This window comes from Ambystoma mexicanum, chromosome 9 (genome assembly GCF_040938575.1).
Source record: "Ambystoma mexicanum isolate Mex_15411 chromosome 9, UKY_AmexF1_1, whole genome shotgun sequence".
NCBI lineage: Eukaryota > Metazoa > Chordata > Amphibia > Caudata > Ambystomatidae > Ambystoma > Ambystoma mexicanum.
The window spans coordinates 255,795,328-255,811,858 of record NC_090931.1 but is presented as its reverse complement, the minus strand read 5'-3'; the positions used below and the strand labels follow the sequence as shown (position 1 = coordinate 255,811,858).

Sequence of the window (16,531 nt, the reverse complement as noted above, 5' to 3'; positions counted from 1 at the left end):
GGATCTTAAGAACGCTTTCTTTAGCATTCCTATACACAAAGATAGTAGATATCTGTTCGCGTTCACCTTAGGAGGATGCTCGTTTACCTTTACCCGTGCGCCGCAAGGTTACACGGAGAGTCCTAGCATCTATAGTAGGGCTTTGAAAGAGCAGCTCGATACACTCGAGTTGCACACCACTTGTACACTGCTCCAGTATGTAGACGATCTACTTTTAGCTGCTGACTCAGAGAGCGCTTGTAAGGAGGGCACCGTGTTGTTTCTTATCCACCTAGCACAACATGGACACAAAGCTTCACTTAAAAAGTTTCAGTATTGTTGACAGGAGGTCGCCTATTTAGACTATCTCCTGTCAAAGGAGGGAAGAAGGTTGATGCTTGAGCGGATAAAAATCATTTCTAGCATGTCTGTCCCAAATAAACAGAAGGAAGTCAGAGCCTTGATAGGAATGGCTTCTTACTGTAGGCAGTGGATCCCCAACTTCTCGTTAACGATTAAACCAATGTTGGCTTTGACGAAGGAGGGCATTTCTTCTCCATTGCCGTGGAACTTGGAACACCAGCAAGCGTTTGATATGTTCAAGACTGCACTGTGTTTGGCACCAGTTTTGGGCATACCAAATTATGAAAAGGCCTTCGTGTTGTATGTGCATGAACGTGATGGATGTGCTTTGGCTGTATTAACGCAGGAACATGGAGGGAAGAATAGGCTGTGCGGCTACTTTTCTTCCGCCCTTGATCCTGTTGCATGCGCTTTGCCAAGATGTTTGAGAGCTGTCGCTGCTGCTGCTGTGTCTGTGAAACAGAGTGAGGGAATGGTCCTAGGCCATGCTTTAACCCTGATGGTACCTCACTCTGTAGATGTTCTATTAAACAGAACACAAACGCAACATAACACCTCCGCACGATTAAAGAGATACGAATTGATCTTGTTTGCACCGCACATTTAAATTCAGAGATGTTGCGTCCTCAATCCGGCTGAACTTTTACCTTTCCCGCAAGGTACTGCTTGCAGTGACGAAGAGTCACATGACTGCCTTTACACCACAGAACAAGAGACTAAAGGCAGAATCGATCTAAAAGATACTCCTTTGAACAATCCACAAGGGGAGCTGTTTTGTGATGGCTCCTGTTTCAAACTTCCGGATGGCAATTATTACAATGATGGTTGTTATGGCTCATGGTCCCACCCATATCTTTGCACGAAAGGTCACCAAAATGTTGCAAAATGTGTGGCTAAATGATAAAATCCCTAAGGTAGCTGAGCGCTTCGTTCAAGGGTGCATGATTTGTTTGCAGCATAATGTGGGAAAGGGCACATCAACTCCTAGGGGTAGTTTTGGTCCACCTTCTGTCCCCTTTGAGGTCATCCACTTTGATTTCATTGAAATGGAGCGTTGTAATAACTTTAAATACGTACTAGTTGTTATCTGCGCCTTTAGCTAATGGGTTGAAGCTTTTCCTGTCAAAGATGCTACAGCGATGACCACGGTGAAGACTATGCTGAAGGAATATTTTCCTAGATTCGGTCTGCCAAGAGTCATCTGGTCGGACAATGGTCCACACTTTATCAGTGTTGTAATTCTGCAGATATGCACGGGATTACAGATCGATAAACGGTTCCATTCGGCTAGACATGCACAGAGTGCTGGATTAGTAGAAAGACACAACGGCATCATCAAGAACAAGCTCGCTAAGACGTGTGCCGGCACCAAATTAAAATTGCCGGACGCCTTACCGATCGTGTTATTGTCCATGAGAACGACCCCTCAAACTAAGACTGGGGTTTCTCCCTTTGAGGTGGTCATGGGTAGGCCAGCTAACATTTGGAACCTACCGAAGCCCCGTTCTTTACGCGAGGTCGAAAATGTACTTCTTTCTGACTGATGTGGCCAGTTAACTAAAAATCTGTATTTGATTTATCACCAGGTGCGAGAGGCCTTACCGGTAAAGTTCGACGGCCCAGGTCACAGCATACGTACGGGGGACTGGGTCCTCACCAAGTCGTTTGAGCGATCTTCTTGCCTCTCACCTCGTTGGCGGGGCCCACATCTAGTACTCCTGGTCACACAGACGGCGGTGCGAGTGGAGGGCAGGAAGCACTGGATCCATGCGTCTCACATCAAAAGGATTCCTCACCCTGTGCCACACGCTACAGAAGACACAGAACTCCTCACCAACACTGTAACCAATGATCACGAAGTATCAAACAGCATCGAGAGTGCGTCGGAGACTCTCCCTGAGCCTGTGGGGCCTGGGGAAACAGTCACTTCATCTCCACACTCTCCAACAGTTCTGTCTTTAAAATTTGTTCCGCATCTTTCATCAGATCTTGTCTTGGATTCGCCGCTTCCATCGGGAAGTGGCGACACATTGTTCACAGATCATTCAGTACCAGGGATCACACGGTACAATCTGCGTCCGAGGAAGTAGACTTACTGCACGGTTCGGCTGTGCCAGCAAGAAAAATCATCGAAGGGCGTGTCTCTTTGGCCCGATCTTTTGTATATAAGGGGATCCTGTTGGCTAGGGTTTGTGAAAGGACTAAGAAGACGCTCGTCCGGAGGTCGCCAGCAAATTAACTTTGGTGAAATCATTTGAAGAGACAATGCCTGCAACCGCTCCCACTCGTACGGAACAGATAAGAGACTGTGTGACCAGCCGTGAAAATGAACAATCACATGTGTGGGCCCCGAAAACGTATTGTTGAATTGTAATTATGTTAACTGGTTTCACAATAGTCATTGCCCTAGGATTCTGGTATCTGGAAGAAGTACATCCGCTTGAAAATGTGTTACCCACTGAAAATATACCCACTGTTTCTACTCCTTTCGTGCATCTGCACACTTTATCTCCTAGAGACTCTCAGCACAGACAGAGTTACTATAACAACACTCTACTACTTATCATGAATGCTACACATGCCATTTTCAATAAGTCCAATTGTTGGGTTTGTTCACATTTACCGCAACCCGGGGATAAGGGGCTGGGTTAGTATATTCATCCTTTACCTTTGACAACTGCCTGCTATGCTTCTCTAAGGGCACTATTCTTTGGCCGATGGAACGATAGCATCTCGGGGAACTTTGATGGAACCAACTTGAACGATTTTGAGAAACGTGTTCTAACACTCCTGGGATGCTCACTCTTTGCGAATAGGAGCAAACCTAATATAGCTTCTGCTTCTATTAGGCCTTCTGATAGACTGTCCCATCCATTTCAATCTCTGATCTCTTTCAAGATGGCTCCTATAGGCAATAGGGATGCCACGCCACCTTCTCATACTGTCAACCACAGCCCAGATTCAGTTTCTTTCTGCATACAAAAGGAATGGTACTCAGTCAATGGGAGATTTCAAGGGTTGCGCCAACGTTGCGAATTTGACTATTGAGGACAGACCTTTGTATGTAGGCGAACCTGTCTACTTTGTTTGTGGTAATGTAGCATTTCCATGGTTACCCAGGGATTGGCAGGGAACCTGTTATTTAGGGATTCTGTTACCCGGGGTATTCATTGCTAGCACCGTAGAAATGTCAAAGGCTCGTCCACGGCGGGACGAGAATGGCGATACTTCAGCACAAGTTCTGGGCGATGTAGCTAAATCCTTCGTGCCATTTTAGGGGCAAATACTGAACTCTGAGGATATCAGGAGACTAGCGAGAGTACTGGAGAGGACCATCAACCGGACCACTGACATACTCTATAATATGACTTTAGAACAAAAAGCAATAAGATTAGTGGCACTTCAGAACCGGATGGCATTAGATGTCATCCTGGCTGAACGTGGTGGGGTATGTAAATTGGTGGGGTTTGCTTGCTGTGTCTTCGTGCCAGATTCCTACCCAACTATCTTTAGGGTGATTCAAAATCTGCATGCTCTCAGTTCAAAAGTACATGTTTCTGAGGGAAACTGGCATTTTAGTGCTTGGTTCTGGGACTTCTTGCGATCTTGGGGATGGAAGCTACTCTCGGTCTTGCTGATCATTTTAGGTATTCTGTTGTTCTTCTGCTGTTGTATACACTGTCTTCCTGGTATGTGTTCGATGTTAGGAGGATGCTGTGCACAAGCGATGGCTACATTAGGAAACAAGGTATACTCCCCAGAGAAAACAACTAATGAATTTGTGCTGAAGGAAATCTCGGTATCTGACCTTATGGCAATTGATATCTCTGATAGTGATTCAGGATGTATGGACATTGAGACGTGGAGTTACTCGTAAATTGACTAGAAGTAGTTTAGCGCTTGGCTTATGCCAAAAGGAGGGTTTGTTAAACGGGATATCATATTGTGCCTCCTTAATTGTATATATTGGCCTAAACCCAGTCGCTCTGCGAAGAAATCCGCGTTGCAAAGTTCCGATCTTAGATCAATTTAGCTGCCATTTTAGGTTCGTCCGCCATTTTGATTTCCATTTTAAAAGTAACTCTGTGTTCTAAAATGGTGGACAGTGTTTCCCGCTTGTAACTTAGCCGTCCTGAACTGTGTACATAAGTTAATGTACAACTGTCCGTTGGCCGAATGTTTGGGTCAAGTAAAGAGACCTTGTCCCATGCCTGACTTGTAGTCTGAGGATTGTCTACGCCAATAAGTCTGATCCGCGGACATACATCGAACACAATGCTAGGCAAATATCGAACGTGGACACTTGCTGAACTGCATTGTGAGGGACATGTGTTAAGGCTTATTGTTAAATCCAAGAATACACTGTTGCCATTGTAACCTGTTTGTATGTAAACCGAGGATGATCGATGTGTATATTGTCGCACAAGCCATAAGTGAACTCGGCACAAACTCTAGACCATGGATTATTAACTTGCAGAGGGGCTGGACATTATTACCGAAAATGTATAAAATGCACAACTGTCTAGATGTCCAGTACCTCTCACTACTCACACTGAAAGGCTAGTATTCGCTGTAATGTACTGAGGGCCAGATAGCTATCTGTATCAGATCTGTTTTGTTTCTTTGTAACTGCGCAGTAATGGAATAAAGATCTGTGAATCTTTATAAGCCCGTGTTTGGTGGATTTACTTTTGGGGTACTCAGCCTCGATATTTTCTTTTGCTTTTACAGGCTGTTCAAAGAGTCAAGTTCGACAATCTCTTGATCCTCCTCTGCCACAGATGGTTTTGAGTTAACTAATTTCTTTAAGAAGGAATTGGTGTCTGAATTCTTATGTTTCGTTTTCATTTCATTCTTTTACTTTTTTCCCCGTTTCTTTTGGACTACCTTTTCTTTTAATCTTTTCAACCTTCTGGCTTCCTCTTTCGCTCTTTTTTCCCACCTAGACAGACACTTTGCGGACATGCTCCTTTGTCCACCTCTCCTTGCATTTCCGTCTGGCCTGGGGATTTAGCCGAGGGGAGTTTCTCGACTGTGTCCTCATCTTGAAGCCCCTCTCCCACGTTTGCCAGTCTCCGAAACTCCTCCAATACCGACTCTGAAAGAGGGGTGTCATCCATCTGTAGGTTATCCACCTCTTTTGGTTCATTAAGATCCAACACCAGTTGTTTTTGGTTCAAGGATTGCATTTGAATCAATAGGGCTTGATTTAATGCCCTGTCTGTCTCCTCCAATTTGTTTTTAGTTGCCAGGGATCTTTGAATCGCTGAGATGTCCAGACCTTGTTTGACTGATTCAAGCTTCAGTTCCTGCAGTTTTCACAGCACATTTGAGTTGATGACATTACAATAGCCCACTATTGACCCATCTAGTGCGGATACCTCCTTCGTCAGTTCCAAAAGGGAGCCAGATTGAAGTTGTACTTCACCCTTCAGGAGTTCAAAAACGGAGACTAGCGAGTTCAACACATAGTTGAGAGCACTCAGTGTATTTTCATTTGGTTGGACCCTCTCTTCAGCTGTTTCAACCTGAGAGACCCTTAAGTCCAGAACTTCTTCCTGCACAAAACCAGTCGTCTCTTGATTTCTTCCTGTGCCAGAAAGATCCAACTTGCTTAACATGTGGTTGCTTGTATCCAGATCCAATGACAACCTAACGGGCTCATTGTTCCCTATGACTCTTTTAATTGGGCTGACTGAGCCGTCCTTGTCTCTATAAGCCTCAATTTCACACGGCAGTCTTTGTTCTCTGAAATGCTCGTCTATTTTTTTCTGTATTTTTGTTGTGGTAATTGTGAATTCTAGGATTGTCCACCAAGGTGAGTTCGGCTTCCTGCCCTCCGCTAGATCTTACTGGTGTAGAGAGGGAGGAAAGGGAAGGGTCCACATGTACTTGCGCATGGACCTGCTGATTCCCAACCCCAGCTAACAAATCCTTCCCAATAGCTTCCAGAGGCCCCTCTGAACCTCAGGCTAGGGGACTGCTAGCCGTTTTGGGCTCCTCCCATTCTAGAGCTCTGAGATCATCTTGGATCGGGATACTGCGTAGCTTCATGGCCCTTCCGATACTATGCTGGCTCAAGAAGTGTATTTGCCCTCTTGTTTCTTCTCTGCAATGTTTTTTTTTTCCTTTTTTTCTTTCTCCCTTCTTTTTGCCTTTCCCCCTTCCTTCTCCCTATCTTCCGCCCCCTCCTTTTTCCTCCTCTCTCTTTCTTCTTTTCTAAAAAGAAGTTCTTTTCAATCCGTGACTTTACAACTTCAAAGTTCCAATTGTTAAGCCCCGGCGAAGTCTATAAAGCCCAGACCTCCGCCAAGCTCTAACTAAATTCTTCCCTCGCGGAAACAAGCGGAAACACAAGTTTGTGCGGCTCAAAGGCCAGAGACCCACAGTCACCGCACAAAACTTCCAGCAGGCCCCCGTGGACACGGTCCTCTGATCGAACAGCTGGAAAGGGATGTAGACCCGAGTGCTATCCCAACACTGGGGCTCGTAGGAGAAAGGCAGCGTTCAGATTTAAAGTGGAATCCCACGGGGAAAATACATAATCCACCTAGTATAAACACTAGCAAGCTTTCAGAGTTAAAGTTCGCGCTAGGTGATACCTGACAGTAAAGAGTTAATGGAAGACTCCTGACCTCAGCCGGAAGCATGGACTGCACAGACTGCGTCTCTAACTCTCTCAACACTCCTACAGGCTTACTTACAAGTTTACTGTGGCAGCCTCAGCCGCGTATGCGCGTGTAAACGCTTTCTCTGGCTGTCAGATTTTACAGCTTGCAGCTTTGCCAGCTCTCACAGCTCGCTTGGATCTCAGCTCCCGTTTTGGATAAAACCGTACCTTGCATCCGCCCAGTACCGCAGAATGGAACCGCAGAATGGAACCGCAAGGTGATAAGGCGGCAAGGAGGGAAGCTGAGATGAGAGCATTATGGTGCGGAGCCAAGAGAGCCGACAATGATTAGAGGAAAGGACGTAGCAGCGTCAAGCCGCACCATAGCTAGAACACAAGGACCACCGTAACACAGGGACTAGCAACGGCCGCTTCCGACGCACAAAGTGAAATGGATAATATATCTTTTAATGTGCATGAATAACTAGGTGGAAAGAAATATTTACTACTGAAACATTCCCATTGTAAAGTTAAAACATATTTTTGCTTGCTTTCAAAATACTCCCTATTGAGAATGGGAGTATTTTATGGTAAGGTAAGGTTGTGTGTACGTATTAGGATTTTAATAATTGAGTTTTGAAGCACATAATGAAGATGTGCCTGGTAGAGGTCTGAGTGACCTCAAGTATTTGAATACATTGGTGGGGCAGGTGGCATAGGAAATATAGCTGATAGAGCTGATTCAGGATTTTAATAATAGACGGTGTAGTAATCTCAATGTTTTTGTGTGTGATAAAGTGTGTTTCTCAGTATATTGCTGGATGGGGTGTTGTAGGTCAAAGTGAATATTTGTCATGTAGATCGTTGTGTGATTCTGAGCACTTTGATAGCTTGGATGGGGCAAGTCATTATACAGGTTTGCCTGATGGAATTGTGTGTGATTCTTATATTCTGAATAGTAGAGATTAGCGCATGTCAAGATGGGTGTGTACCTGGTGGATGTCTGTGGGCCCGATTCTCAACGAGGGGCAGTGAGCATGCTAAACAGCATGCTTCACTGTGCCATTTCCTGATGCCCAAGCACCACCGTTCTTCTCAAGTGGGCCTGGGCGTCGTCGCAGTGCACGCATTCTGTCTGTTTCTAAAGGGAACGGGCGGATTGCAAAATCTCAGCCGTACTTTTGTAAAATAACGAGGTAATCGTAATTTTACGATACTGCAGCCGAGATCACGGCAGATTCAAAGTCATATCTCATAACACAAGTCAGGAAGAGAAGCATGACTAATATTTAGCCAAGAGTACCCAAAACCAGAAGGGGCTTTTTCACAGCTCCAAACTCTAATATACAATAACCCTTGTAGTACAAAGCCTTTTGGCAAAAATCAGGTTAGCAGATTGACTGTAATAATGACTCCTCCCCTGGTAAAAATGCTCATAGCATGCATCTGTTCATACCCGAAGAGTGAATGAAAACTATCTTTTTTGGTGTATGCACACCTGTGATTTCTCAACCCTGAAGAGAAGTTTCTAAAACAAGGAACACTGTTTCAGAGTGTGGCACTCCTCCATAACAGCGACACCAAAGTGGTACCGTACATGTGTCCCACTTTTTGGCATGTGCTAAAGTGGGGGAGTGCCACAGGAATCGGCATGTAAAATGCCAGATACCGAAAGTGCCGGTTGCTAGGTTGGTTTATCGCTCATCCTAGCAACCGGCAGAAATATTCCGAAAAGTGGCACATTCATTCCGACTTTGGAACAATGCAGCACCTTCAAAATAGTTACTAAGTACCAAAAAGGTCGCAAACGCTTTCTGCAACCTTTTCGGTACTTAAAACCACCTTGAGAATCAGGCCCTGTGTGTTTGTGGGGGAAGGTGAACATATTTGTATAGTGGAAAATGATCTGAGCAACAGTGGAGGTGTCCCTATTAGGGGTGTGTGTGTTTCATAGTATTTTAGTTAATTGGCTGCTGCAGTTCAAAATGAGATGTGCGTGGTAGGTTTAGCATGATTCTCAGTATTTAGCCAATTGAATAATGCTGCACAATGTATGTGTTGCTGATAGAGTTGTGCGCAGTTCTCAGGAGTTGGATAGATGGGGTGGTTCAGGTCACAACATACACATGCCTGGTAGAGTTGTGCATGATTCCCAGTAGTTGGTTAGACGGGGCAGTGTAGGTCATGATTTAAAGTGCATGCGGGATATGTCATCATCATCATTGGATGGTAGGGAGTGGCATAGCGCATGATGGAGGCTGGCTGGCAGAGTTGTAGTATTGGGTGGTAACAGTCACCAACCATGCATGCTAGGTAGACTTAGTTGTTCACACGTTCGTTATGACTGATGCCATAATTATAATATGGGGTGTGGCAGGTCAGCAAAGTGGTGTGCCTGGTAGAGTTCTGGGTGATTGTCAATATTTGAATAGCATAGGGAGGTGGAAGTCACAAAGGGGATATGGCTGTCATGTTTTTTTATGCTCTGTTTTTGCATAATAGGACTGATGGAGATGAGCAGCTGTGGGTGATCCTCTGGATTGGGTAATGCAGGTCCCAATGGATGAGTGGGAGGCACAACTATGCTCTCAGTATTTGAATAGTATGGATGGTGCAAGTCACCATGAATGTTTGCCTGATAGAATTCTGTGTGATATTTATTATTTTATTACTATGGAGGCTGCAAGTCAGCGAGGAGGTGTCCTTGCAAGAGGTGCATCTCATTCTAAGTATTGGAATATTATATTGTGTTGCAGGTCACAGTAGAGGTTTGCCGTTGAAGGGTTCTGTGTAATTCTCTGCATTTGAATAGTAGATAGTGACACAGGTCATGGGATTGGCTCTGGTAGACCTGTATTTGATTCCCAATATTTAAATAACATGGGATATGGGGGCTGGAAGTCACTTAGACACTAGACATACCATGAAAATCTTTTACAGGCTTAAGAATGTCATGTGCCTGTACAACAACATTTGAACTATATCATGAATAAACGGCAATGCTGACTGTAATACTACTCTATGGCTGAAAACATGATGCCATCTTTTCTTTCCGACCTGTCCTCTATGCATGGCATTATATTTAAGTTATTTTTCATAGAACTTGTCTACACTTGAATCAATTTGCTCTGTGCGTTTATTGCTTGTCTCACATTGCCACTTTATTATTTAGATGTAACCGCTTTTTTAATAACAAAATATAAAGAAGATGGAGAAAGATGAAAACAAAGGGCAGTGGGAGAGTCTCAATAGAGGCTTGTCTGGTGGAGATGTCTGAGATTCTCAGTATTAATAGAGTAGGGAGCAACACAGGTATTGATGGAGAGGTGCCTACTGGGGTTGTCTGAGATTCCCACTATTAGTAGAGGAGGGAGCTGCACTGGTATTGCCCGAGGTGTGCCTGGTAGACGTCTCGGAGATTCTCAATATTAGTAGAGGAGGTAGGATCACAGGTATTGATGAACTTGTGCCTGGTAGACGTCTCTGAGATTCTTAGTATTAGTAGAGGAGGGACCTGCACAGGTATTTATGAAGTTGTGCCTCGCAGAGCTCTCTGAGATTCCCAGTATTAGTAGAGGAGGGAGTAGCACAGGTAATGATGAAGTTGTGCCTAGTAGACTTTTCTGAGATTCTGAGTATTAGTGGAGGGGGGAGTAGTGTAGGTAATCATGGAGGTGTCCCTCGTAGAGTTGTTTGAAAATCTCACTTTTAGTATAGTATGGAGGGGCACAGGTATTGATGGATATGTGCCTAGTAGAGTTGTCTGAGATTCTCTGTATTAGTAAATCAGGGAGAGACACATATATTGATGGAGGTGTGCCCAGTAGAGTTGTCTAAGATTCTCAGTATTAATAGGGGAGGGAGTGGCAGAGGTTATGATGAATGTGTGCCTAGTAGAGTTGTCTGAGATTCTCAATATTAGTAGAGAAGAGAGTGTGTAGGTATTCATGGAGGTGTGCCCAGTAGAGTTATTTGGGATTCACAGTGTTAGAGGAGGGAGCAGCACAGGTAATGGAGGTGTGTCTAGTGGACTTGTCCAAGATTGTCAGTATTAGTAGAGGAGGCATCAGCACAGGTATTGCTGGAGGTGTGCCTGGTAGAATTTTCTAAGATTCCCAGTGGTAATAGAGGAGGGAGTGGCATAGGTTTTGATGGAGTTATGCCTAGTAGAGTTATCTGAGATGTTAATGTTTAGCTGGAGGTGTCCCTAGTAGAGTTGTTTGAGATTCTTAGTATTAGTAGAGTAATTAGCAGCCCAGTTATTGATGGAGGTGTCCATAGTCGACTTGTTGGATATTTTGAGTATTAGTAGAGGAGGGACTGTGACAGGTATTGATGGAGGTGTCCCTGGTAGAGTTGTCTGAGATTCTCAGTATTAACAAAGGAGGGAGCGACACAGTTATTGGTGGGGGTGTGCCTACTAGAGATGTCTGAGATTATTTGGCTAGCATGGATCGGAAAAGGTCTCAATTGCAGTGCTCCTAGTAGTGTTTAGTGTTAGTCTCAGTTCTTCAATGATATTGGTAAGCCTGACAGAGTTGTGTGTAGTTCCCTATTTTTAGGTATTTAGCCTCGTGTAGGTCTCTGTGGCGATGTGCCTAGTACAGTTGCGCTTAAGATTCCCGGTATTTGAATGTTATCCGTGATGCAGGACATAAAGGAGGTTTGTCCATTGGAGTTTGATGTGTGTGCTTTTTGGTATTTGTATAGATTTTGTGAGGCAGGTCATGACTAAGTTCTACTTAGTTGAGCCTTGTTAACCCCTTCCTTTAACAATGACTCTGCCAATCAGTCTTTACCTATCTTAGAATCTTACACTTTGGTTCTGATTCCTGTTGTTTCTTCTGATTCTTTGTTTAATGACAGCAGTCTGTTTTATTTTTCACAGCATGGTACTTCTACCAGTTCTATCGTCTCCTGAGCTATGCCCGACCTATAGAAGACAGCGACAGACCCTTTTTCTGGATGTTTGTGGATAACCTTGTGCTGGAAGATGAGGTTTCAGATGCTGCCACCTTTCGCTTTTTTGAGGTATTTCATTAAAAAATGTCTGAAAACAAGACAACTATAATTGTTAGGGAGCCAGTGTAGTGAAGGATTAGCTGTATGCAGACTTTCCCTTTACATTTTCTGAGGCACAGCCCTTGGTGGAACTCAATCATTTTCATTGGCACCTATGCACAGAATAATTTGTGATGTAAGAAATTGTTTCTAGCTTGAGTCTGTATTTTTATTTGGTTTGTGGTAGAAGTATGAGATTGAGGGGACGTGCCCCTTAATGCATCAGGTATTTTCCACCCCTCAAAGTTCTTTAGAAAAATAGCAAAATGCATTGTCTTGTCAATCATTGAAAGCAAGACAGATGTGAACGCAAGGATTTTTACAGTGAAATGCCACATTTTTAAATGGATGTTTTGCCTTATTCTTTGGTAGATTGTAGTTATTACATTAATTTGATGTAGTATGAAATAGTATGAACCATGCGCATATCATGTTTGTCCCATCCAACATATAACACTTGCATTTAAAATTTAAAATATGATTGTATTTTTTATTTTTTTTATTGTGATACGGTTTTTGAAAAATAAAAACCTTTCACTAATCAAACATTGAAAACCTTATAAAAAACATCGACATACAGAAGAATCAGTAAAATAGACTTGTATTTATTAACTCAAAGCAGCACGAAACAGCATGAACCTTGCTCATATCATGTTTGCCCCATACATCATATAACACTTGCATTTAAATATATATTTCACAAAGGAACATAAGCATTGCAATTTGACCCCTATTTGGCCCCTATGATGAGATGTGTACTTTATAAAATGATCCTAATAAATAAATAAATCAATACAAGTATATTAAAACCGCAAATCAACTCGAGTAAATCTAAGCACATGATGTGAAAAACAAACCTTCAGGGGCAAAGAAATGTGCCACAATCAGAATTACACATATATTTAAAAACAAGTAGATCTTCATTCTTTTCTGAAAACTTAACAAAATATTAGCAAGAAATGTGTTGCATACATCATAAACAGTGTGACAAGGTGACATAGTGACATGGTTTCACCCCATGTGGAGGAATGAATACCTCTGTGGTAAGGGGAGCCACCCACCCTGCAAAGCATTCCATTGATGAAGATAGAAGATCCCCCAGAAATCCATAGTCCTCTGTTAGTTGAACCTCCGCCCCCTAAAATATGGAGGAGTACCCATGTCGGCCACAGGAATATGTGTGGGTTAACCAGTGAGAGAAAGTATTTATTAATGATGCACAGTGAAGACCAAGCCCATGGTAGGTTGTAACGCAGGAAGAAAAAGTCCTGCACTTGCATAAACAAAGATACCGATGGACCGTTTCCATCATAGGGTAGTTCCATGTTGAAATCGGGAGCCAGGAAATAACACAGTATAGCTCTGCAAGCCATGAAGAGGATTGAAGGACAGACCTTGCACCAGAACTTGGTGCTTCACAAATCATGAACCAGAGATTTACTCGCACCCAAGAGGGCTTTGCATGAATAAAGGAGATCCAAGACAGGGATGCTGAATTGCAACATGGCAAACAGGCATTGGGCGTTGGGCAGTGGCCGATTTGCCACATCCGATGATCCTCGCCACCTGTTTCTATGTAGAAAAGCAGTACGCTTAAAAGTGATGACTACTGATCCACGGTCACAGTGGAGAAACAGGATTTTGAAAGTGCAGATATATGCTACAGTGGAACACAGGCCAAGAATTTTGGGCGCTCATTAAATCAATCTATATAAAAGTATACAGAAAACTTTGAACACTGACGAGTTAGGATGGCATTTCAGGGATATACTTACAATTCAAAGAGAGAAGAGAGTACTGGAGAAAGCGACAGTCAGAAGCTGTGTTGCAGAGTAGAATAGGACAAATAGTTAGAAGCAATTATGACCAGAGGTGGTTAAGCTAAATCGGGCCATACAGGAAGATAGGCAAGGTTTAGAGACGGAACTCCGTGCTAAGCCGACGCGAGGGATTGAGTTGCTACGAGACATGGACTGTGGGAACAAACCCTTATAAATGACCTATCAGAATCGCCGTTTTGAACCAACATTTAAAGTTTATCTGATATAGCCCTGATTTGAGACAGGCTCAGCTGAGCCGAAATACGTGTTATCAAGAAAAGGGCACGTTTGTACTGAGTTATGATTAAAGCATAGAAATATAAAATGGCGCAGAGTCCTGGAGTATTTCCTCAATTCTAAGGTTTAGAGGTGAGCTCAACAACGTTCTTCAAACCTATACTTAGTGGTTTGCAGGAGCCAGGTCTTTACTGAAAGCTGCGAAAACGCCCAGATGGGATCATTTCCCAGATTGTGTTGGAAACTACAAGACCACCATCACAGATAAAGAGCCTTGATGTACTGATTCCTACCCAGGTAATGAGCTAAAAAGTTAGTTAGTGGCTTATAGGGGGATCTCCCTTTATCCATTTGGCATGCCTTTTGACAAATGCGTCATTCTTCGTAAAACCTAAGCCAGCCAGTCATCACACAACACCATCACTCTCATACAAATAACAACAGATGGGCTAAGGGAGTCCATCCACTGAGCATGGGAAGGGTGTGACAACCATAGAGAGGATTGCTCAAGAGGAGGGACCAATCAGCCGTAAGTCCCACCACAGCACTCTATGCCATCTTCAGGGTTGTGGCACACCAGCCGTTCCCTACACCTAATGTCTGAAGAGATAGACCTGTGATCCCTCACCCCATAAAGAGGCTGAAAGGCAGGGCCAGAGTGTGGCAGACAGAGAGAGAGGACTGCTCACGGGGAGGTATGATCCAATCCCAATTTCCTTCTTTGTGATATAAGCCATACCCAGAGGCTGAGCCGAACCGCCAATCCCCATCCCAGCTAATACAGCTGAGCCCCATAAAGGCCCATAAACTCAGTCTGGCAGTGCAGGTGTTTGGAGTAGGAGCTGGAGACCAGAGAGTGGAAACAGGAGCTTGTTTAGAGAAGGTTGGAGGAGGACAGAGAATGTTTTTGAGCAAGACCCTGAATACTGGAGAACTCCAGGAGGCTGGGTATTACTGAAAGCTGGAGGAGAGACATCAGAGACCAGACAAGGGAGCTTTAGCAAGGGCCAAGGAGCCAAAGAGTGGTGGCCAAAGAGGTGACGTTATTGAGAAAGAAGGTGACGTGCAAGAGTGGTGGAGAAAGTGAGAGATATATAGAGACCATTAAGCTGTGTCCAAAAGTGAAGAAGGTTCCCTCAAAGAGGAGAAAGGTGGAGAGACTTAAACATCTGTAAGAGTAAACATAGGAAAGAAAGTGATGTTCAGGGGCGTGAAGAAGGGGCTAGAGTGGCAGAGAGGGTGAAAAGGGCATATAGGTTATTAAGCGTGGTAAAAGAAATGGAAGGAGTGGTGCGCAGAAGGGTGACAGATATGCCAGAATAAGCTAAAAAGGTGGGAGAGACCTAGAAATCGGTGGGAGTGGAAATAAGGAAAGGGTGACGTAAAGAGGAGGAGAAGTAGGTGCTGATCGAGGCGAAGAAGGCGAAAGAGACATAGGGGGTTTTATGGCTGAGGTTAGAAAGGAAAAGGGTGGTGCTCACAGGTGGGAAGATGGTACCCAATGTGTGAATTAGGTGGGAGAGAGAAGAGGCTGTAGATATAATGATAATAGTGACCAGGTTGTTGAAGAATATAGGAGAGAGAAGGGCGATTTGGAAAACAGTGACCACAGTGTCCAAAGGGGAAAATAAGGTAAAAAAAGACAGGATCTGAACTGTATTGAGAATAGTACCAACAGGCATGAAGAAGGTGGAAGAGAATGTAGAGACTGTAGAGTGTAAAGAAGAGTATACAGATCAAAAATGGTTACAAAAGAAGAGCAAATTAGAACAGAGGCAGAGGGTTTGTAGAAAGATTCAGGTGATTGACATCTTGAACAGAGAAATCCAAACAGGGGAAGATAAGCTAGAAGGCGATGCAAGGGAGCAGATGAGGAAGCCGGAGCCTGAAAGAGAGAAGGGTAGAGGTGGTAACCTGCCCAGCCTAGAGGCTGAGAGCTGAAGGAGAAGGCTAGGCAACAATGCATTCCTTCCAAGCTCCCCTGTTTCACATCCAGGACTGTGGGAGATGAAACAATCATTACCCAGACCCCTTATTACTCTGCTACAGGAGCCCAAATGATTCCACTCAGATAAACTGGAGCAAGACAACCAAAAGCAGACCAATATGGCCAAGTGATAGAACAGAAAGAGAGCAAAAGTAGAGATGTCACCATGAAACAAATGTTCAATTAGCATCGTCAAAGAACTTGCAAATGGCAAGTCATCAAAAAAGACACTTTGGTGTACGATCTTCTCTTGCTGCAAACACTTTTTACCCGTAAGTGAACCTCTGCAACTAATTGAGACTGAAGAAAAAACAGTTTGACATTTTTAGTTTCTCTGAACATTTAGATATTCAAAGCCATCTGCTTAAATGTTGCATATCAGTTGTACTTATTAATACCCTGTTTATTATTTTTCCCCACGCTATGAAGGTTCCCTTATGAAGCACTTTAAACATATGTTTCTGAGTTTTTCTG

The 16,531-nt window shown here is 43.7% G+C and overlaps 1 protein-coding gene across 1 annotated transcript in view; it reads left to right on the top strand.

The window, feature by feature from the left end:
- Window positions 1-16,531, top strand: part of DNMT3L (DNA methyltransferase 3 like) — a 441,537-nt gene that overhangs the window by 316,191 nt on the left and 108,815 nt on the right. Inside the window, exon 8 of the mRNA XM_069613919.1 lies at window positions 11,841-11,983. Within this exon, the coding sequence (XP_069470020.1) occupies window positions 11,841-11,983 (143 nt within the window). The remainder of the gene's footprint in view (window positions 1-11,840; window positions 11,984-16,531) is intronic.